Raw genomic sequence first — 24,838 nt, 5'->3', positions numbered from 1 at the left:
CAGTTTCATTCAGAAAACTTTTATGGTAATATTTAAATAAATCACCAGCCTCTCAAGAAAACATCTGATTGAAAAAGCTTTGAAATGTGCCATGAAAGCATGCCTATGTCTAGCATAAAATTCTTTACTGGTTTAAAGGAAGAAGAGCAAATATAACCAAAACCTCCAAGAATCCAAAGACCCTGAAAGATGATAACAGTACAGGGACAGAACAGAAATGAGAAGGGGGAGGAATTAGCCCTGAAGAAACAGCTAATTTATTAATTCTTCACTACTAATTCAGGATTTAAGTATCAAAAAGTAAATCATTCACAGGGGTCAATGACACTGATTACCAGAAAGAGACAATATTTATGAGAAATTGTTAGCTTATACTTTACCTCAGCTGGTACTTTTATAAAGGACTTTTTGGGTTTTATTCCAATAGAAATAAAAAAAAGTTATTGAGAGAATATTTACTCCCTCCCACATATTTGCATTTCAAATCTTACAGCATTGTGCTAGGGCATGATCAGAAATCATTCCAGCTGAGCAGAACAATTGCTTTAATCATAGTTATTGTAGCCTCTCTCAAAGTTAAATATAGTTATTAAAATTTAAAGAAAGCAGCAACCCAAACCCCTCAGGTATTCTAAGGTGCACAAGGACAATAGCTTGATGCTTGATTACACACAGGGAGGTTGTTTGGACTGATGTCAGCACCTGCATGAAACACTTGTGCTTTGTGCCCAAGCTAGACAGCTGTGGCGGTGGCTGGCTGGAACAAAATGCTCTTTCAGTACAAGTAATATTTCATCTCTCATTGTCTAAACAACATGATCCTGCTGGTCCATACAACTCATTAGCAAAGCTAAATAACTAGATAGTGTCAGTGGTGTAAAGGCCTCCATCTCCTAGCCATTTGCTACAACCCTTACTTCTTTCCTGCAGTGACAGTCTGGTTATGGGATACAGCCATCCATTACACTCAAGTAAGGTTACTTGAATTTGTTCACAGAATTTGATGGAGTTTTGCACTGCACAAAATTCAGGTTTGTGACTCACTGGTGGCCCAAGACCAAAACAAGAACCACCACTCTGTGAAATACTGTCAGCTAAACCCCTTTGTTCTGATATTATAATAACACAACTACTAAACTGCATCTTAATTGGCAACTCCTCCATGTCAGTGTATTGTATGAACAAAAGTTGATGAGTCATAAAGAACTGGAGAGAAAGTGCTCACATTTGAGAGGAGGGAATTTTATAGTCCAGCAAAACTCCAGATAAAGGTTCTGAGAACATCATTACTGGAAGAACAGCTGTGTAAACACAAAGGAAAATATATCTGGAATAAGTTCATCATCTTCTAAACAGTTACTCTATATTTGCATCAGTGTAATGGAGAAGAAGCTGGCCACTGTGCAAAAAAAGTACTTTGTCTTTGATGACATCAAGAGTGCAGCTTTGAACCCAAAAAGAAGGCAATTGCCAGGAACACTGAATGGCCTGAGAGCAACCACAGCCGTATTTCTCACAAGTCCAACACTGACTGCTGTCTCCTCTTTTCTACTGCAATTCAAGGAAGGATCAGAGAATATGGGGTAATAAGTGATGTATTCTGCCAGCAGTAACAAGGACATCAGGCAGAGTTCTTAAGATCCCCAGGCACCAGTGAAGATCACTTTATTTGCAGGACAAAGGTGCTCCATTTTGTTCATATTCATAACAAGCCTCATAATTCAACTCCTCAAAGCAGCTGGACATTGCTTCTAACTCAGTCTGAAAATATGCAGAAAAGAGTATTATTGAATGAGTATTCTTGCATGCCAACACTGAAATCATTAACAGAAAATGTGTATCTGATTGGGGTAGAATTCATGTCAAGGCAGGGGTAGTGTGTGCCTGAGGCAAGGCATGGTGACATGACTTGCCTTTGTTTTCCTAGCACAAAGGACCGAAGAAGTCTATGTAAGCATTAGCCAAATAAAGGCAGCTGATTCCTATCTATTTACCTATTAAGCCAATGGCTTGGAGCTGGATTTATTTTGTTGTTCTGAATGTTAGTTTATTGCAGCTCAAAAAATGATACCATCACTTGTCCTCATCATTTAACCAAAGCATGTAAGCAGGAGACAAAGACGTAAACCAGAGCAAACCTTGGATTCTCTTGACACATATAGCCTTGATCTGACTGTAGCTAAGAAAAGAAGATGAGGAAAAGTCATGGAAGCAAACATGGACATCAAAACTGTGCAGAAGCCAGAGAATCATGACTTCAACACCAGACGCTGGAATAACAATCCCACTAAGGGGTTGTTTCAAGCAGGGTTAAGAAGGGAAGGTAGGGTGGGCAGGTTGAAATCCTCCTCCACCAGCCTCCTTCTCCCCACATTAATTCTACACTGGAGTCTTCTTCTAACACAGTTATCACTATATCTTCAACCAATTCTGATCCTTCTCCATTGTCAATTGAAGAAGTAGCATCTCAAGCTGCAAGTCCAATCCCACCCTGTATTTACCTACCAGGCAGATTTAACCCTACACTTAAAAGTGGGGGGAGGGGATGAGCATCACAGCCTGGAAAGGATTCTTCATATTGTAATCTGGGGGTAGAGGGTCAAATTTTGTTCTTTGGATTAATAAGCTTTCAAATACAATACTAGCAGTTAAACTATGAAACAATTTTAATACACTGGAGCATTGTTAAACTATGAAAATTTTAATGCACTGGAGCATTGTTAATGAACATTTGCATTCCCTCAACAATGTCAAAGATCCAGCAGCATCTCTTAACAGAGTCTTCAGATATCACACTACAGAACACAACAAAAAGCTGTACTTTTACTTGCTTAGTAATATTATGTTTATCATGATCCCATAAATATTTTATCAATATAAAGATAAAGGCATGTGATCTACACCTCATATATTGTCCTTTGTACTCCCAAGGAAGTGAGAGAGGTACAGTTATTACCTTATTATATTATATTTATCATTATCTTCTCCTTTTCCACCTTCAACTGTTCCTTTAACACAGGCTGCAAGCATATTAAAGAAGCAGTTACCTTGACTTTGGAACAGCTAGAGTTTACACACCTCTCACCATGGCACAGCACAGTGTTTCATTCTCTCTTTGTGACCTTCAACAAGAACAGAATTAATCAATATGGTGTACTTAAAAACAATTCCAGCCCTTTACGTGTCTCTTCTCACAGAATTAGAAGAATCAAGATCAGATAAAAGGATGAAAGTATCAGCTTTAACACTAATATTTTTTCACATTTTGTCAATATTTTTACACCAATATTTACACTAATATTTTTTAACCTCAAAGTAAGAGTAATTTTGCCTTCCTAGTTACAGAAGTCTCACATAAAGTATGAGACAATGGTTGCTTGAAAAGATTAAAGTTAAATCTTTATGCTCCCGTTGTAGATCTGCAGTTCCTCACAGACATATCTACAGTACATGAAGAACCTGAATGGAGCCTTGCAATTCTGAGAACTTGTCTATTTTTTTCTGAGTCTATCTATTTAAAAATCTTGTCTTGCAGAGTAGTGTATTTTAGGAGTAGTGTCTGATGCCATGTTCTCTAGAAACAGCAAAACACAGACTCTTCAGAGAAATTTTTGAGGTATGACAAGTACAGGCTGTGAATAGCTTTAATCAGTTGACCCATATCTCCCCCCAGGTGCCTCCAAATAAAAAAAAAAAAAAAAAGGATTTTCTTTCTCAATAAATGTGGGTAACTCCCCATCACATTTTTCTATTAATGAATCTCTTAAAATTGTCAGAGATAAAAGCAGAAATGAAAGTATGACCTTTCGATGTTTCACAGAGGAATTTCTTTAGCTCTGACAGATGTGAAAGATACAACATTGTTACCTCAGGAAGGAGAACTGATCCCCCTAGAGAAGTCTATATCTAATAATCACACAAAAAATTTTGTTATTTCCTTTAAACTAGTTTGGGATTATATAACCTTTTTGAGTAGCAACATAATAATTTTTTTCAGTAATTTCTTTCAAATTCTTACAGAGAGCTTTTGATGACGAAGAAATCACCCTCAATTTTAACATACTAACAGGACTTTCATTAACACACAAAAGGGACTGAACATAAATCAATAACTTGCAAGATCAATCCTGTCTCTCGCAACGGTGTCTCTGTGCTAGATTTTTTTTTTCTTATTTAAAATCCACTGGGGAGATGACAGGAACAACGGTTGATATATGCACACTATAACAATGAGAGTGTTTACATCAAGAGAAATTTGAAAATTTAAAATTTAATTAACCGTATGAAATTCTGGGGGATAGTTCTAGGAAACAATGTCACATACTTTGCCACTAGAAATGGAGTCAATCTACTAAAGAGATTGAAAGTTCATTCATATATCTTTATATTTTTTGCAATGAATTTAGGCTTATTCCTGTTCCTTTGCAACAAAACCTTCTGTTGCTTATTCCTCCTACAACCACAGCCAAATCCAGGGAAAATCCAGAGATACTTTATAAAAGGAAATTTGTTAGCACTGCTCCTTTTTGCCTTCTAGTACAAAGTGTTCAGAGAAGACTGTGAGCACTAGGAATGCAGATGGTTTAATAGCTCTTTTGCATACAGTAAGATACCCACAGCATTTTCATATTTGGGAAGGCTGACTGATCCATACTAAATCCTAGTTAAATAATAGAAGGAAACCTCTAGCTCTTTACATTCACCTGCCTTGCCAGGGGCAGGAATTAGAAGGCTCAGGGTTTTACTCCATGGGACATGGAAATTGAGTATAAATGAGAAATACACTTTTAATTTCATGAGTTCCCTGAAAAGCACTAACCCTAGAAGGGGAGAGAGGCAACTTCACAGCCCTCTCTCAGACTTCACTAAGCACAACTGACTCCACCCCCCTTAGCCATATATCTACTGTATCACCACATCCAGCCAGGGACCTTGGTGTCCAAAAGAGCTGAAAGCTACCCTCAGGATGAGAGCAAGGCAGCTGGTCTGTGGAATTTGGAGTCTGTGTTTCCTGTTCTGTCTTTTCTGCATCTTTCTTCACCAAACAACAGCTAAAAGAAAACTGAAGTTTGTGTCCCTAGTAAGTATGGGCAAATGAAATTTCTTCAAAACCTGTCACTTACTACTCTTTTTGTACTCTAGGGTAGGAAGGAGGAGGGGGCACCTTTTCAAATATTTAAATGTTTCCTCCATATTCAAAATTCATTATTGCATTGTCCAAAAAAAAATCTCAATTTTAGATAAGATTAAATAATAAAAAAATTTATAATTTTGTCTCCTTTGTGCACTCCTAGATGAAGTTACTTTCTGGATGGATACAGAATGCTTATTTTATAGCACTAAGAGAAAAATAACACAGGATTCTGTTTTAAAATGTAAAAGAGGATTTCATAACTAAATACCAACTGTGCAAAAACCTTCTTTACCATGGAAGAGTTTCCGCTTTTCCAGTGGTTTCAATGGACTAACATGCAAAGTAAATTTCAGTATGTGAAACTTAAACAAGTGTACAATGACATTGAACAAGCAGCACAGAAACCAGCACTGTGAAGCTAATGCTATTTGCAATGATTATGATGTACCATTTGTTTGCAGGAAGCTTGAATCTTATTCTGAACATTACACACACATATAAATAATTTATATAATTTTTCCCTGCAGTTTTTGATTTAATTTCTCCCTGCTTGGATTAAGAAATTAAAAAAAAATCTAGTGTTAAAATTTTAGAATCATATGGCTCATATCTACAGGAATTATGCTGCAAAGCATATAAAGCAAAGAATTAATTGTATGAATGAAAAAATCCAATGTATCTGTACAAATACCTCTTTTATGTAAATAGGTTCAATGTTTTCAGATAACAGTTTATTCTGTATTTACATATTAGATAACACTTCTATCACCTCTTGCGATGAAAAAATCAACATATGACTTTTTAAGGCTAATTTCTGCCAAGTAAGAGAACTACACAGCAGTCATCCACAGAACTGTTACTTCGTGTAATAGTTTTGGTTTTTACCTTTTAAATTCCAACTTAGTCATACCAAAATACTAATGTTCAAATATTTCTGCAAAATTACTTACATGCTTCTGTTTGTTTTCTGTTTATTTAATATTATGGTCTATATCTTCTAAAATACATAAAATTTCTATAAAATGTAATAGAGTATCCTGTAGTTTTTATAACTTGCAAAAATTTAAGCTAATTTAAGCTAATTTATTGTCAAATGCCAAAAAAGAACCAGTTATATTTGTCTAAATAAATTAAACAAGAAATGTTGCTATCTAGATTTAAGGCAAGCACCATTAATATACTTAGCATCTCTCAGATACAGTACTCACTATCATAGCATATTGCTTGTGACTACACTAATTCACTAATTAGTTATAATCATCACAAAAATTACCAGTAACACAAAAGCAATTTCATCTATTTTATCAGGTATTTCGCCATGGTGATCATACCCCACAGGAGTTTTTCCCAACTGATAAACACAAAGAAATTGCAACACAACAGGGATATGGCCAACTTACCAAGGTGAGTTTGTATACCTGGGCCAAGAACTGAAATATTGGAAGATGTTGTGTTGATATTTGGGGGTTGGAACTTTGCTTTCACTTGGAGAAAGCCCTTATTAAGTTGCCACTTAAGGACAGCCAAGGAACTTATGAGAAAACTACAGCAACAGCACTCACTAATTTTGAATGAAACTGAGTCAGCCTGTTCTGGTCCAGTGTCAGCATATGCAGAGCTTTTTGATTGCACACTAGGATCTTCTAGTCTGGGAGGAGCCAGGCTCTGGTGAGCAACTCAGTTCACCTGAAACCATACAGGAAGCTTTAACCACCAGTAGCAGAAGGTGATGGAAGTGCTTACAGACACAACCCTCCCTCAATCTCTGCTGAATAGGAGTGCTTCCTTACTCATAAACTGTTAAGATCAGTACAAGCAGAAACTTTTCTTATGCTATGCCCAAGACTTAAACCTCAGCTATTTTGACTTAAAACTCAGCTATTTTAGTGCAGGCATCTATGGAATCAGCTGTTGGTAGTAACCAGAAGCAGCTGAAGCTACCATAGATACTGTATCTGACAGATGCTGTGCCTGCCTTGACTGTAACTTCTATTAGCTGCCACCTTTCACAAATGGAGCCACGGGCGAACTGTACTATCAGACTGTAAGGCAATATTTGGACACTGGGTGGTTTTTCCCCTCCCACTGGCAGGACCCACTCTGTCTGTGTGCTTGTACTTCATTACTTTTACCCCAAGATGGGGATGGATGGAAAAAGCTGCCAGTTATTTGCAGCTTTTATTTGGGTGGAAAAAGCTGCCAGTCATTTGCCCAGCACTCAGAACCAGGTAGTCTCCCTGAAGTAGTCTAGAAGTGCCAGAAGTCTGGTTGTCCCAGACAAATGGCTACAGTCCACGTGGAGGCAGACTGTGAGGTGTGTCTCTCTGTTAGGAACACACACCTTATCTCTCTTAAAAGAACTTGCCAGGTCTCCACCAAAATCAGAATAGAACAAACTGCCTGAGGGGTTCCTCTTCCCCACTGTTCTTAGGAGGCAAAACTGGTCTACAAAGCAAAATCAGGCCTGTTTCTGCTCATGTCAATTCCCTTGAAGAAACAGGAGTATAAATGCTATGCAAGTTCAGCAATCCATGCCAGCTTGCTCCAAGGCATAGAAGACTTCAACACCCAGGAGTCAGGACTTAACAACATGCATATTAGGCAAGCTGGGGCAGAAGCCTAAACCACACATATACCCTAGGAAACTGGATGCACAATTCCAGCAAGAGAAAGAGGTGATCATGTGTACACACAGTGGGTCCTGAGTAACTCCTAGCTGACTTGGCTTTGAGCAGGAGGTTGGACTAGAGACTTCCTGAGGCCCCTTCCAGCCTGAATTATCCCCTGATACCACAACTTAGAAAATTGCTTTAGGAAGAAATGAGTAATCACTGTACTTGAGATCCCAGTGTACAGTAAATGTTACATGAGCAAAGTGGAATATATTTAAATTTGGGCCAGGAAACACCAGCTACAAGTAAAAAGATGGCAATATACAGACTATTACAGGGACACTGTGTGTGATTATGCTGGAGTCAGTACCCCAAGGGGTGTTTAAGGAAAGAGTGGAAATGGTACCTAATTCCACAGCCTAGTTGACATGGTAGTGTTAGGTAATAAGTTGGACACAATGATATCAAAGGTCATTTTCAACCTAACTGATTTTGTGATTCAGTGATTCACATGTCACTGACAATGTGAGCGTTCACAAAATTATGTAGGCAAGTTGAAAGATCTTCAGCTATGAGCCACTAAAATGTTGGGACTGGAAAAACCTATTTTGCTTTGAGAGTAGAGAATTGTTATCAGTTTAATTTAACACAGAGATATTATGACTTGATTCCATTTTATGGATTAATGATTAACCGTGAATAAGATCTGTGATGGTAAATGTTATTTGAAAGTGTAACAAGATTCAGCGACTGAAAGTTGGGAACATAGTCAGGCGAGAATCAAAAATCAAATCTTTCAGACTGTTGATAATAATTAGCTATTGCAGCAAAATGCCCTAAGGCTTGGAGGACTTCTACTTCAAGACTTCTATTCTGAAAAACTAGATCTTGCCCAGGCTAAAACTGTAGCCCCCATAAGGAGTCACTGGTGATACTCTATGAGATTCATATCCTGGATGTGTCTCCATGGACAGGTGGCTGTTCTGTCTGCACTCCCAGTTAATCAGCTCTGAGACAGCAACAGAGTAGAAAGTAGACAGATGGTGTTGGAACATCTCTATGCCTGATTTAAGTCTCACTAGCTCAGATAAACATACACATAGCTTTCCATCGAGCAAAATACAAAACTGCATCCGCCAGGAATCATATCTAACATTATCCAATACCATACATGCAGCAACTTCACTACTTTTTTCTCATGTCTTCTTTCCTAATTCAATTTGAAAAAGAAAAAAAGTCTTTATTAAAATAATATCAAATATTATTGCATTCTTTTTGGTTGTAGGAGTGGATGCATAGCACATTTCTTTAACCTCATATGCTCTTGTGTTAATTCTACAGCTTGGCATACAACAACAGTATGAGCTTGGCCAGTACATGCGGAGGAGATACTCTCATTTCCTGAGCGTTGTATACAAGCAGTGTGAGGCAAGTACTGGATCTGGGCAGGAAGATGTTTTTCATGGTTGTTAATGGGACTTCCTGGATGCATAAGAGTCTAAACCTGGTGCAGTTGGAGAAAATTTAATATCAATTGAAGTCAATATAATTCCAAAATATCCCTGAAATTGTAGTTCAGCTTTTTTCCTGATGGTTAACTGAAAACTACATAAAAGGCTTTTTAGGCTGCACATCAGGTTCAGCTCCCTCACTGCTGTATGGGAGATATCTATGTCAAATACCTCCAATGCTACAGTTCCACATGGAAAGCAGATACAACTCAGTTCTTATTCAGGTTCCAGCTTTTCAGTGCATCTACGATGTCCCAAAGCCTAGAGGGTCAAATAGAGTCAATCTCATGCTGTCTTCTAGGATATCTAAGATGTTACCCTGATGCAGCTCAATTGTCCAGCAAAATTTTATTCCAAATGCAGTCTTTCTCCCTCATCCTTCTTTCCCATAGTCCTTCTTCATGCCACTCCATTTTAATGACAACTTCCCCAGTACCAGGCCCTTTTTTTTCCTACTAAGACAATAAAGCAAACCTAATGAAAAAAATTACCATCCAAAATGTTTCTTTTTCTTTTTTTTTTTTTTCTTCAGATTTATGTTCAAAGCACGGACTGTGATCACACACTTATGAGTGCCCAGGCAAGTCTTGCTGGACTGTACCTACCAACACAGGATCAGATTTGGAACCCCAGAATCCTCTGGCAGCCAATTCCAGTTCACACAATGCCACTGTCACAGGATAATGTGAGTGTAAACTAGGGGCATCTGCTTTCCCTTGATCATTAGTACAGTGCATAGGATATGAGATGAAGGTGCAGCAAAAAGTGCATGGTAAAGGTAATGAAAAGAACATTGTTACAAGCATTGTGTGGAAAGGCCTAATAAGCTGAATAGAAGTGTTGGCAAGTATTTCCACAGAAATGGACTTGCATATCAGAAACATGATCTTAACAAAAGAGGAAGGAAAATGGGAGTACTGGGTATAGAGAGAAAGAGTTAATTTATAAGGTGAGTAAATCACTCTATAAGTAGATTAATCCTAAATTTAACGCAAACATGACTTTGTTTGAGAAGAGAAAACATACTTAATCTCACTAGTGCTTCAGTATTGCTTAGTCCACAGCCAATAGAAAAGACAAAAGAATCATTCTGGGACTTACATTATGGTGAGAATTGAGTTACAGGATTGTTTTTCATGCACTTTGCAGGTCAATGCACGTACTTCAAGGATTGGTGAGAAAAATAAAAGGGGAAAGGAAGGAGGACTCAGAGCTTTAAGCATGAGTTCATAGGGCAATGTATTTTTTCATGTCCCTTCCTTCAGCTCCTCACTTTGGAGTTGTAAGGAATCCTGTGGATAGCAGCTCTGTAGCCTACATATACTTGTCCTGTATGGGAAAGCGGTGCAGTTGACTGGAGCTGGAATCCCCTGTGTGTGGAAAATCTATGACAAATGTTAAGATCAGGAGAGTGCAGCATGAGTCTCAGTTTGTGAGAGCAGGTTTGCTCGTGTGATGCAAGATAAATTGTGTGGGCTTTACAAGTCTAGTTAACACAGTCTGTGATGATAAGGGAATCACGTCAGATAGGTCATGGAGCAATGGTTCTCACCTCGGGGCGATGAGACCATGAAGATGGAAGGTGTGGACACATGTTTTCCTCTTCACACACACAGCCAGGCACAGTCAGGAGCTGCTTCTGACACTGTCACAGGTCCCCACCTGTGATGTATCCCAGCAGACAGTCAAGAATACCCGGCCAGTATCAACAGAGATGGCAAACTCAGCAAGCAGGTGCTGCACCTCATTCACATCTAGGGGAGCAAGTAAGTTTATTCAAACAAATCATAAAGTCATGAACACATGCAAAATTTTCATACTTTTTTCAACTATTTGTGTTTTAACTTTATTTATCCTTACTAATTATACAGGCTAAACCTGAGACCACATGTATCCTACCACACAAAACAAGTGCCCATCATTTATTGGTGAAGTCATACCTGTTTATGAACCTATGGCTATAATTCACAAATACCTTCCTATCTTGTGGAATACATAGATTGTATTTCTAAAAAGATTGAGGAACTTCTGTGAAGCATTCCAAGCTAATTTCCCTTCAAATCTCACAAGTTCTTTTCAAAGTTCTTTTAGTATTGGGACTATATAGATGGAGCTACATTACTGGAAAAAGGACAAAAAAATACATTAGGGAAAAGCACTAATACTACCAGTGTCAAATTTAAATTTTTGTTTAAAATTTAACACAGAAAACGAGAATAAACTAAATTTAGCTAGCTTATATAATGCATGTAATTGAAATAACAAGTTCTTAAGATATTCCAGTCATATGTAACCTTCACATATCTTAGATTAATGAAAGACAAAACCGAGTTACAGAAAGTTCACAAGTTTCTACAGTTTAGCTGAACTAAATGAAGCTGTGCTAAATAGACTCAATACAGCTGAGTATGCACAAAGTCTCCTATTTCAGTCCAGCTGCTGCTTTGTAATTTGTTGTAAAAATGTGATGGTGTGTTTAAAGAAAGACTGAACACAATGAATGAAATCATCCCTGGAGAAGCTAAGAACAAAGGAGTTCACGAGGGCTTGTCTTAGTCTTCTGTCAAAGGACAGATTTCATCTTGTGTAAATGAGTCCTTTAACTTTGAACTACTGCAGCTATTACTCCTCTGAACATTTAAAGATTATTTTGTATGTAGTCATCAGTATGACTCCTAGAGTCCTGAAGATGAATATCCTTGAAACTACGTTGCTAAATTATTTTTCAGCTTGTCCTAACTAGTGCAGCCAATCAGAACAGCAATCCTGCAAAGGTATATTGAATTGCAGAACAAGATGCACCTTGCCTAACTAGGATTTTGCAATTTTCTTTTCAGTTACTATACCTACCTTTCTCACACTGCCCAAAATACAAGGAGCTTCTGAGAGAAACCTTTGCAACTAGGGATTTCCAAAGGCAATTCAAGCACTACAAGGTGAAGTATTTTCAGTTCTGGAAATCCAGTTAAAGTGTATCACTTCTTCAACAACATCTGACATACAGGTTTAAAAAATATCAGTTAATATGCTCCTTTCAGATCTCTAATCTTCAGAGTGGGTGTAGACAACATACCCAAAAAAAAAAATTACAACATTACAGATCCAGCTGGACTGGGCTATTCCCGACAATTGAAAATGGCAAGTCACAGAAAAGATAAATTATTGACCTACTTGCAAAAACTTAGTTTCTAAGAGACTAGACAAAACAAAAACTCAGATAAAATCAGTGTCAATGCCTCTTAAATTATTCCAATACCTCTCCCTGTTTACTCCCATGTAAAGCAACTCCTCTGACATCTCTCCCTATCTAGGTCTGTGAGTTCAGATTCATTTTCTCAGCTCAATTCCCCAGAATTTTTATAACAGTCTCAGTGTTTTCCTCAAGTACCTATTCATGTTTCCCAACCAAAATATTAATTTAGGCGCTCTCTTATGTTTTGTGTCTGTCTTCATATGGTATCCTTTCCTTTCTTTCTCCACCATCAAAACCTTTGCATGACTATATAACGTTTATTCTGCTGCAACCTTCTTCTTCACACATGTTTTCAAAAGGACATTATGAACCTCACGTGTTTTTCTATTATCTTTCACCACTGACCTCAGTCATCCATTTGTGGCTCTGCATCTGGGTATTATATGCAAGTAAATAACAATTCCCATTTTATCAAATTTACACCATGCCTCTCCTCCTGAGTACCAATATCAGAATAATTGTTTATCACACTCCTTTAAGTACTTCTTGGATTTCTGCCAGACTTCTTCATATATCTGTGTTCCCTCTACTTCATTCTAAACATTTCCACCAAGCATAAACAATCACCATACTTCAAATCTGAACTAAAATCACCAACCCTGTCTAAATGAATAGACCAAACTCTCTTACATCTAGGAAATGGTTCATTGCTTTAGTGCGAAGTGCAAAGACTGTCTTCTTTCTAAAAATTCCTACGTACTAGTATGGCAGTGTGTAGAAATAATGTAAAAATGCCCTCAGTACTACAAGTTTGGGGTTTTTTTTTGTTTTTTTTTTTTGTATTCCAGCAATTTCTAAAGTTTCTAGCCACTCATACGGGATATCCATTGAAGAAGTTGACTAGTGAAAGGATTTGGAAGCTCTCTGACACTTTACAATATGAGGTAAATAGAATCAAAGAATCATTCAGGTTGAAAAAGACCCTTAAGATCTTTGAGTCCAATAGAAATTCCTACACCTCCTTCAACCTGGTATTTTTATTGTATTTATTTTCTTACTGTAAGTCATAAAAAGATCATAGATCTGTTCTTCCAAAAAAATTTAAACATAGCCTATTTTCAGCTTTTTTCTCAGAAGCCCTCACTTAATGTCAAACTTACAACTGAAAATCCTGTAAACACTCTATGTGTGTGAGGCTACTCTGGGTCATCCGCCACTATAAGGAAGACAAGCTAGTGGACTTTCATATTCAAGATCCAGTCAGTGACTGCATATAGAGAATTAGGCAAAAGCATACCTTTAGATAAAATTGTCTTTTGTTTGCTTGTCTTAAATAGCATGCAACCATCCAATTCTCTCCCTAAGACATAAATCACACTTATTAAAAGAGACAGGGATAACATTGTGATCTGAGCTGGTTTAACCTAGCACGTTCTATTGTTTTCTTGTTTAAACAAATGCTTGAAGTAGTTGACATTTTCATTTGAGCTCACTTGTTACAAGAATACTCCTTTTGGTGAGCTCAGTCCAAAGGTTACATTGCTCTAAAGGAAAGTTACCAACCTTGTTTAAACAGGAATTCAGGGTAGTGCAAACCGGGAGTGTTGTGCATATCTTCCCTTCTGTGATCACTAAGATACCATGGACTGCATCCCCAATGAAAGACTAATCCATTCCACTTTAGCTTGAGGACTGTGACAGTATCTAATAGACCATAATAGGTACAAATTTAATTTATATCTCATTCTTATATACCTAACCCTATACTTTGGTACATCCATACTACAGCTATACATGTTCCTATTTGATCTTTGTATTCCTGTTACAGCTGAGAGCTACCAGCCCTTAAAATCCTGATGTTTATATGGGATTTGTTTCAGTAAAAATATATCCCAGCACATGACTGAAAAATCCATATAGTGATGATTTTTTTTTTCACCTGACAACATAAAAAATGCCAGTTGCTTTTTGCATCATTTTAGTATTATTAATAAGTATTCCTCTTCTTGTTGAAAACTGCCCTTCAAATTTCTTCCAAGCACTATGATGCTATAAATAGGAATGCTACAGCTGTCTAAATGCAAAATACAGTCATCATTTTATTCCAATGAGGAAATGTTACTAGAGTGAAACACTCAGATTTGTTCTGAGAAGTATTTTGTGCCAGAATAAATAGCAGGTAGCAGTAGGAATCAGTAAGAAAATCACCATGTTTTCTTTCTTCACTGTAGGATATTAACAATTACACTTTACCTGTTTGGGCTACTCATGGTGTCAAGACCAAGCTGATAAAGCTGTCAGAATTGTTATTGCAGGCGGAATTTGGGTTCCACAAACAAATACAAAAATCACGTTTGCAGGGAGGTAAGCTGAATTCTTGCCCCATTTAAAACCAAAAGTAGGATGGGAAAGAAGACAAGGTATATGACAAACAATGCTGCTGATTCTGTGGTAGAATGGTGAAAGATGCCATTATGGGGATATTGGTGGGCAGCACTGAAAAATTTTGATTAATGGGGAGGGAGATGGTGAGCATATAAATCATGAATATCCTAATCTAGCATTGTAATTGAGGTATCATTTAGATTACACTGTATAAGAAATTCAATATAACATACAGATTCTTGTTGAATTGAATCAAGTCTGAACTTAGCGTAAGCCTCCACATGTACCTTACTTAAAGAAATATTATTTGTAGTGATGTCTAGAATGGTGACTTTGTTGCCTAAGTCTTCATGTTCCATTACTGAGAGTCCTAAAATGAGATTATTAAACTGCTTCTAAACCTTACTCTGCTCAGAAAACAATGGTGGAAATTTGAAAGTATTTTATATCTTTTTTGTCACTCATTCTCCTCCATTTATCCCCTGTCATCTTTTGAGCCTCCTTTTTGTTTTATATAGGCAGTGTACAGGCAGGGTCTGTGAGCTAGGAAGACAAATGAACATATAAGCATGAATTAATTTGTTGCATTTTTCAAAGCTCCAACTTGCAAAACTTGGCACAAAGTTCAAACCTCTGCCCTTCCTTTACTAACAATTGCTATTAAAAATGTGCCAGAAGCTAAAGACTAATTCTGTCTAATTTGCTAGCTGGTACAGTTCTACTTTTAGGATTTTAACTTGTTGACATGCCAACTTTATATTAACATACTAGCACAGCCATTGATTTAAATCAAGTAGTTTGTCTTACAATTTTTCAGCAGTTAACATTAACAAAATGCAGACAACCACACAATTTATAAAGCCCCAGAGTCAAAAGGATATGCTCTTTCTTTTTTCTCTGGAAAGCAGGAAATCACTCAAGCTACACAGACAACGGGGTAGCATTCATTACTGTGCTCTTTTTGCACTGTTCTGCTGGCACAAAGTAACTGTGAATACACTGTTTGAAGCTGTTGAGGCTATTAGGGATCCCCAAAACATTTTAGACAGAAGTAAAATAGGCCCACTGTTCATTTGAAAGATACTGTCATTATTAATGAAGGCTCTCTGCACAAATTATCAGTTAAGTCAATTGAATAAATCTGGTGCACTTAGTGACAGATTGCTAAAATGGCAACAATCGATACAGATGTTAACACAAGCATCTCTTTCATTGTCACTGCTTCCCCATTTTCTTTCAGGAATTCTTTTAAAAACTATTCTAAAGCATATCTTAGATGCTAGAAAGCCTTCATACCATCAAAAAATGGTTATGTATTCCACGGTGAGTGCTTTCTGTTTCTCTTGTGTTTCCTGTCTGCAGTTATTAAATGCAATGAAAGCCATGAAATTTTATTTCCTTCATGAAATACAGCTACAATCATTTTTTTATTTGGTTAACCTTAAACATCCTCAGATTTTTAAAAAAATTTAATGAACAGATACTACTTTGAAACCTGAAGCATTCCATGTTCCACTGAATATCATGGTTTTTTCATTGCAATAATGTTTTGATTGAGCAGGGAACTGAAAAAATCATGCTTCATGTTATATTAAACCTGGGTTACAAAGTTAATTTAAAACAAAATCTCCTTCTTCCTGCAAGTCATCTTTTTCAAGTGCATATGGGGAAAAAAAAAGAAAAAAATTAAGTTACAGTTATTTTAGATGGCCTTATGAAGGCAGTTACTCAATTGTGATCTTATATTTTTGTTTAGAATGTACAAATTCTGTCATTGGATGAGGAAATTTTTGGATTGCCCTCACTTAAAAGCTCCTGTTTCTAAACTACATTTATATCATGACCTATTGGGTTTATATCAGCTAAAGAGCTTACTGATCTGATCTCAAATACAGTTTACTTATCAGGCAAAACCACTAGTTCTTTTAAAAGAAGTTTTAACAGCTTATATTAATTTTGTAAGACCTGCAAGTGACTAAGACTTCTTAAATATTTACATATATGTATACTTTATACATGCAGGACTTCAGTTTATATAGCCATAAAGGGACAGTATTTGCTCAGCAGTGCAGAGGGCAAGTACTGATGAGGCCCTAATGAGGTTAATGTTGAGTGGACAGATAATGTGCAGGAAATATTGTTAAATAATAGGTTCATGTAATCATTTTCAACAGACCTTTAATTACAGGTATCCTCTGTTCACAGCATGCAGCCACCATTGCTGCCTTACAGATGGCACTCAATGTCTTCAATGGGAAATTGCCTCCTCACAGTGCCTGCCATTTTTTTGAACTTTACCAGGAAAAAAATGGGCAAGTATCTGCAAGCTATACTGCTAACATGTACTTTTTCTAAAAGGGAATTTTCTGATATCCAAGGCTAATTAAACTGGATACCTGAGGTTCACTATTCAGGATAATATTACACATTGATTTAAATAATTGTAATTGCATTCAGTTTAGTAGTCAGTAGCAGAATAAGCCGGAAAACCATATATATATGTATATATATGTGTGTGTGTGTGTATGTATATATATTTAATGAAAGGTTTTACTCCATCCTTTTTATTTATTTGACTCCTTAGCTAAGACAGCAAACCACATGCAAATTTGTGTTGACCCCCTTTTGCTTAAAATGTTCTCTTCAGAGTATTAATTATATTAGTAAACCATAAACATATTAGCAACCAGGCAAAAGAGCTGGCTAAAAGTTTGTCCCCAAGTGCAATAACTGCAGCATGGAAAGGCTGTGTGGTTCTGCACACCTAACATTATTTTGACCCCTCTGTATTTTGAAACAGGCAATACACCATAGAAATGTACTACCGGAATAATTCCTTGAGGGAGCCTCACCCCCTCACCCTCCCTGGCTGCAAATTTCGCTGTCCCCTGGAGAGATTTACTCATCTGGTCTCTCCCATCCTCGTACACTATTGGACAAGAGAATGTAGAATGTAGGACATCAAAAGTGGTAAGTTAAGTGCTTTGGGCACATGTACCCAAAAGTAAAGGCAGGATTACATCTTGAGCCAACAGCTCATTTGAAGTGACAATCATTTTCATAAGGATCTGCTCTGAAATGAAAAATACACAGATCCAGGAAAAGATAATTGTACCCATGGCTGTAATTTCTACTCCAAAAAAACATTTATCTATTCCAGACCAACTTTCTAATAAAATGAAATCAAAGCTGATCTGACTTTAGAGCGCTGTTTTTCATGTGGGGTTTTTTGTTTTGTTTTGGTTTAGTACAGTCAGAAAGACCTTCAGTTACTGAAGAACTACATATAAAGGCACTGACTTAAAACAGTCACCTTTTCTTCTCTAACTGCAGAATGTTTGTCCAAGCTGATGAACAACAGTCAACAATTATGTATTCTCTTGATTTTAGCGGGCATTCAGAGATCAAAACAGATGAATATTGAATTGTACACCAGATTGGTACTTACCAGAATGTCAAAAGTATACAGACACACATTGGTATACTAACTCATTCCCTCATAGGTTGTCTATATCACCATATCAGGATGTTTAAATTTCCATTTTGACCACTTACATTATTTAGTTTCACAGAATGAGGGAACAGGAAAGCAGAAAATGACATTGTCTGTCTTTTATCTAGCTCTATATTACTTAAGGGAAATGAAAACTTAAGAAACCTCACTTTTCTAATGTTCAAATATTGTACCCAACATTAAAAAATCCCATATGGCTTTCTGAATCACTGATCTCAAGAAGAATTTGAATCATCGGAGATTATAAGAATGCAGACCAGCCAACTCATCTCCTTGAAAATAATTTGCTGTTAAATATCTTGAATCCATTAATAGAGTGGAGATAGTCTGGCCAGAATACACAAAAAAATTAGCAAGTAATGATTCACTAAACAAATTTCTTCACTATAGTCATTGCTCACAAATTCTCAGGAAATTACCACATTTAATTGCAAAAGGTAATTTGGCAGAGGAAGGGGGAGGTTGTTTCTGATGAGGTTTTTTTCCAGCCACACTACTAACACAGTCATGGAAGATAATGATAAATACTTCATATTTATATTGTGGTGCTTAATTATCTAAGATTTGTGGAAATGAATCCCCCCTCCTTCACAAAGCAAATTGTGTAACTGATCATAAAAATAAATGAAAAAAATTATAATGTATCAAAATTTTACAATTATAAAGGCACAAATATTTAGCCTTTAACACAAAGGCTGTACTTTGCTTCAATCGTCACATTTTGCTGAAGTAGAAGTTAGATGATGTTCACGTATTTTACACCAAATCCAGCATCACTGCTTTTATTAGCAACCCTGAGTGCTGAAAACACAAAAGGACCACAAAAGAAGTTACAACCAAACCTGATACTCCAATAAAAATATTTTCTATATTGTCATATCAAAATTTGACACTTTCCACTATTTTATCCTGGTTCAGAATGGACCTGTTGGAGCCATATCCTAATTTTTGGACTAATTTAGGAAACATTAATTTCACTTTTCCTGCAGGCAATTTTAAATTCTCTGCTGTGCATGAGTGGCACTTGGGAAAAGGCCAAGACATACTGATCCACAGGCTGCACAGTGCAGCACGCTGACAGACTGCCCTGTGCTAAACCACTGTGCACTACCAATTCTCAATGAATGCAGACAGCCTGGAACAGCTGACTTTCAACACCAGGAAGCTAAATTAAGGAGAAGAGTGATGCACAGTTTACAGGTCACAATTACACTTGACACAGATAGCTGCAAAATCCCTGATTTCAGCTGTTTCCAACTCTGTCAAAAATAATCTCAACTATTTTTGTTTGCTAATGCATATGTTATTAATTTGATTATACATGCATGAAAGCATTTTATGAAGCTCAGAAATGTGATTTTTTTTTAAATAAAATTCAGGAGTGTAACTGATTGCAAAAGTGTAATTTATATAGATAGCTATTCTACAGAGAGACTTCAGTTCACAAACATACAGATGTTTCTATAAAAAGTTTAATTGAAGTTTTATGGAGAGGATTTATGTCCCCACTACAAGGAAAAAAGGGGGTTAGGCAAGTATTGTTATTTTAGGTCACACAATACACTAGCAGTATTTGAGGATGGTTTAAATCAGACTTAAATTCCTCCACATCTCAATGACCATAAAGTGAAACATAGGAAATGAATAAAGCTCAGCATATTTGGGAAGGAGGTAAAACTGTGAGCTCTCCCTGTGCTCTTTTTGTGAGCTCTCCCTGTGCTCAGGAAGATTTCAGCATGGATTGACTCAACATTTCAACAGATTATTCCTAGTCCTGTTAAAACAGGAACAAATGTGTTACCTCCTCTCCACTTAGTCTGAACTGCTTACTTGTTGAGGTTAACAGGTTATTAACAGGTTTGCCATGCTTTTGGAGAATGCCATATGCTAAGAATGCATCTCTTTTTGTCTTATCTTTAGGTGTTCCCTTCACTATCTTCAGTGTGGTTCACTTTATGAAAAGAACTCTTCCCACACTGTGATATGACTGTGGTCCAACATTTCTCTTTAAATTCCATCAGAATGACCAACTGAGTCTCCTCATCTCTACCAAAAGAAAACATGCCTTAATGCTACAAACAAAAATTATAGAAAGCAAGGACTTATTCTTCATGAATATTTGCTTTACTTTATCACCTGGTAAAACCCAAGTGCAATATGAAACCAGTGGAATTTTTCAAGACCTATTCTTTTCAATGGGACTTTGTCAGAACTAATTCAACTGTGCAATGATAGAGTGTTTTGAAGGGCTATAGTCTTGATTTACAGCAAAATTGGAAAATACCTCTGAAGGAGTCTTGCCCTCTTTTGAAGAATGAGACAACAACTTCCAGAACTGGTGACAGAAGCAATGCTTCAAATGGAGACCCTGAAAGGAGGAGTCATTCCACTGTCCTTAGACTTTATTTTACTTAATAAGCAATGAATCATTTTACACAAACAGATCTCAGAAGCCACAAGAATTAGGATAATGCCTGCTTACTTATCAGAGAGATTTCTTTCTTCTTCTTTTCTCTGCCTTTTACATGCACAAATATCCTATCTCTACATAGAAGGAAGATGAGACTTGTGGAAAACTTGGACTGTGAATCTAGACCTAAAAGGGGCCTAAAACCAGCCAGGCTAGCTACCATAAAACACCTAGCAACAACTGGTTGATCCAACAAGGTTTTCAGATATTCTTTCCAAAAAGACAGTAAAGCCAAGTGTTAATTTTGGAAGAAAATTTTTTTTTATTCAAATTGCTTTTTAACATCTTCCTTTGATTATGTTACCTTGATTGTATATTCTGATCTGATCATATAAAATCTGTTCTTCTGGGAAATTGCAAGTAGACACTGTTCTTGACATGAACAAGAAATGGCAATACAAAATAAAAAAATCAGAGCTGCATGCTCATTAAAACATGCAGAACATGTTGGGCAGTCCTTCACTATTTGTTTTCTAATATTGGTATTGCAAAACCAGCTTGTGTCCTTACTCCAAAAGCTGGATCAGAACAATCAAATGAAACTAATTGCTGAAAACAGTGGATATGTCTTTGCTTGAAGAACTAGGATTTCTTTTTTTTGTTTGTTTTCTCACAGCAGACAGGACCTTCTGTAAACAGTCTTATTGCACACAGGTAATTTCAAAGAGAACTAGAGTAACAGCTGAGGCGCAGAAAATTTCACCATTCTGATTTCTTTTCCTCAGATCAGGCTTTTAAAATGGATGCTAAACCCGAAAAATATTTTCGATATAGCATAAGCAGAGAACTGCCACTCTACAAGATAAAATTAAACAAAATAATAAAAAGGTCCCTTTTCTGTCCAAAAAGAATCTAAATTTCAGAATTCTTACGGTAAATGCCCTATTCTCCTCTCAGCAGGTCCCAGTTTCTGTTCATCTTAAGCCACCATAGGAAATATAGCTCACCAGGAAAGCTGTAGTTAGATTTCCAGTCAAAAAATGCAACCCCTTTTACCATAGCATCCAAACAATGGTAAAAATGCTTTCTGACAACAGGAGACAACCAGTTCTACCTGCTTCTTAATGCAAAGAAGAGCAAAGTTGTTTATTCTGTATTACCTTAATGTCCTATAATAGACACCAGAAGAAAGTCTTTCTAGGTCTGGCAGCCCTCACAGGAAAGTTAGTGCAAGCTCTTTAAGTTATTCATCTCAAAACTATGCTGATCATCACACCTCCCTTCCTAAGAAGTAATTAAAAAAAACCTGCTAGACAAAAGCAAACACAAAGGAAAAGCCAAGACTCCATCTTTATCAGTATTAGACTTCTAACAGATTATAGCCTTGGCTGTCAAAACCAAATTTTTAGGCACTTTCTCTTCTCAACCTGTTCCTGTTTCTTCTGTTTTTGAACTTGTGCCAAACTGTGGTGCTCAAGTTGCTTTTAACGTTTTGTTTGCCAGATGTTTAGAAGTGTAAGTTCAAGAGCTGTAAAGGGCAAGTTTCATGCTTCTCCCAGCAAAGGTAAGGGTAACTTTCCTGTTAGTTTCCTGAATTGGACAATGCTTACATAGAAAATGTGATAGAGACCTGAGACATTCTTCATTATTCTTTTTAGTCTCCAGTTCCCAGTTCCTCCCCTCCTTCCTAACCCAAATCCATGCTCAAAAACTTTGAAAACTGCATGAAGATCCTTTATCCCAGAGATTTGTCTGGTTTGGGGGATCATGGACCTGAATAGACCCTGGCAATAACTTCAGTTCAGTTAGTGAAGTGCATCCTATGTGAGGTCACTGCCTACAGTACAGCAATGTAAGGTCCCCCTTTTCCATCACATGTTCAGACAATGTCTTCTTCCATGCTACATGCCCCAATGTATATACCTTGAATCATCTAATTTCTGCTGAGCAAAAATAAATTTCAAATTTAATTTACAAATTAAGACATTTCTAAATTATTTTATTCCCCCTATCCCTATTGAACATAAATCCCATCATACACATTCTTTGTAATGTTTTTTGTTCTTAAGACTGTCATTGTAGAAACACAGAAAGGAAGATTTCCTTTATACCTTGCTAACTCAGAGGGAAAATAAGCATCAGTGTTTATAAAGGCTGGAACATAAAGCCCAGGTCTATTGTAAGAATATAAATTGGGATGTCAGTGAATGAATAATAAACTGCTCTAAATTATGTTTTCCTACAACTTCACCAGCTGATTTAATTTGAAAAATAAGTCTTAGAGTCTTTTGCAGGCATGAAGTCATAAACAGGTTCATTTCAGTTCCTCTTAAAGAAGAAGTGAGTCAAAATGAGTAAAAACCCCATGCAGTTTAGCTTTGGAATTATTTAGATAATTTATTTTTTTAAATATGTTGCAAAAGCAGGATCACCTGGATATGCAACTCCCTCTCTTCTTTCACAAACAATGCCTAGACAGACTGTCACATTTTAAAGAAGACTTGCTTCAATAACCAGAATAGTCATAGATGCTGTAATATAGCTGGATATAACTTGTGTTCACTATTTTTCCTTTCATATGCTGAAACAGTGTCAGCAAAATTGGGAATGAACAACAGAAAAGCAACAGTAATTTTGTGCTGCCTGGGAAAGGTGGCACCGGACAGCCTGAACTATCATTTTCATTAATTTCATCACCTCTGTTTCTCTTTGGGTTATTTACTGAGCTGACTATCAAAAATTAATGAAAGAAGAAAAACCCAAAACAACCCTTACTCTGATCAAATTAATCAACTAACTTAGATTTGTTTCACAGTAGTACTAGAAGTAGGGTTTTTTTTCTTTTTATTTAATGTTCAAAGTACTTACCCAAGATGTAGCAGACACAAGTTCAAATCCCTCCTTCAGCAAAAGGATTTGTCTCCACCTCTTCCAGAAAATAAAATCACCACCAAACTGCAGTTTCAGAGGGGAAAGAGAAGAGGAATAATGCTTTAGGTCTCTTAGTTATTTGCTGTTCACTTTGTTTTTTGCAAAACCCGCAAATTAGGTTTCCCTTGTCTCAAGCAAACATCTTAATCTCATAAGATGAAGAAGAAATACTCTGAGTGCCCTGTAACCAGGTGCATATTACAAACTTGGGACAACTAAGAAATTATCAGGAGACAGTGAATAGACAGTGAGTAGACATTTTCTTCCCCCCACCTTCCTTAGATTAGTAACTTTGGGCTTAGGACATTTTTCTCTGTAGTCTAAGATATAGGTTCATGTTCTGTCAGCAGTACAAATAAGTGAATTCCTTCTGTGTCACAAATTAACTCCCTTGCCCCTTCCCACTCCCCACAATTGGGTGAAAACATCCCCACACAGGGCTGTGAGACAGTCTCTACGTGTTTCGGAATGGTGCTTGGAAAATGCTTCACTTTGTTTACTGAAACCAAATATTTTCTTTCCCTTTTTCAGAAAAAAAAAAAGAAAAAAAAAGCATGAAGCATGGAAAGAAAGATTTGAGATAAATCCAAACTCTGCTAAGTGCTGATGTGCACATGCAGTCAGTAGCAGGACTTGAGCTGTTTCCCTATGTGAGCAGCCTGGTACATGAGTGCTGGCAGCAGTTTTATTCCTGGTGCTTTGACTGCAGTGACTTCCACCCTTTCAGGGTGTAGGTTATGCTCCACCAGCAGCAGTGTTTACCTCAGGTAACCCTCATGTACAATAAAGCACAGGCTCTTTAGCAACCAGCCACTTCAAAGAAAATCAAGGCTTCAGCAAGCCTTAAGATAGGTACATGCATTTAAAATTTATAATTGTGTTTAATTCTACTTAATGCCATAATGTCATAATTAGAACTCATTACAATAAGCCAAATTAACATAAACGTGATTTAAGTTGTTTAGGTTTGCTTGCATTATAATGCTTCAGCCACCATAAATAGATTAAGAAGGAATTATTATTATTATTTTTAAGCAATTTTTCCTGAAAAGTGCCAGGATTTAGTTACTGCAGAATATGCTGAGTTTATACCTGCCAAATGCCCAGTAGAAATGGAGATAATTCCAGAAATGCAAGGAAATTTCCAA

General features: G+C 36.8%; 1 protein-coding gene across 2 annotated transcripts; it reads left to right on the top strand.

Annotated features, from left to right (window-relative positions):
* The first annotated feature begins 4,895 nt into the window (after positions 1–4,895).
* LOC137482708 (prostatic acid phosphatase-like) lies at positions 4,896–17,801 on the top strand. 2 transcript variants are annotated; one of them, XM_068205236.1, is made up of 10 exons: positions 4,896–5,080; positions 6,443–6,538; positions 9,088–9,174; positions 9,790–9,942; positions 12,095–12,193; positions 13,299–13,394; positions 14,682–14,814; positions 16,076–16,158; positions 17,041–17,147; positions 17,636–17,801. In XM_068205236.1, the coding sequence occupies exons 1-10, from the start codon at positions 4,967–4,969 to the stop codon at positions 17,790–17,792; spliced, it is 1,125 nt and encodes a 374-aa protein (XP_068061337.1). In that variant the 5' UTR covers positions 4,896–4,966; the 3' UTR covers positions 17,793–17,801. The 2 variants fall into 2 exon arrangements, with proteins under 2 accessions (XP_068061337.1, XP_068061346.1); XM_068205245.1 differs by lacking the exons at positions 14,682–14,814; positions 16,076–16,158.
* Positions 17,802–24,838: the final 7,037 nt, after the last annotated feature.

The sequence above is a fragment of the Anomalospiza imberbis genome, chromosome 1 (assembly GCF_031753505.1).
Source record: "Anomalospiza imberbis isolate Cuckoo-Finch-1a 21T00152 chromosome 1, ASM3175350v1, whole genome shotgun sequence".
NCBI classification, from domain to species: domain Eukaryota; kingdom Metazoa; phylum Chordata; class Aves; order Passeriformes; family Viduidae; genus Anomalospiza; species Anomalospiza imberbis.
The sequence above is the reverse complement of the archived record's forward strand: the minus strand, read 5'-3'. Positions and strand labels throughout refer to the sequence as shown.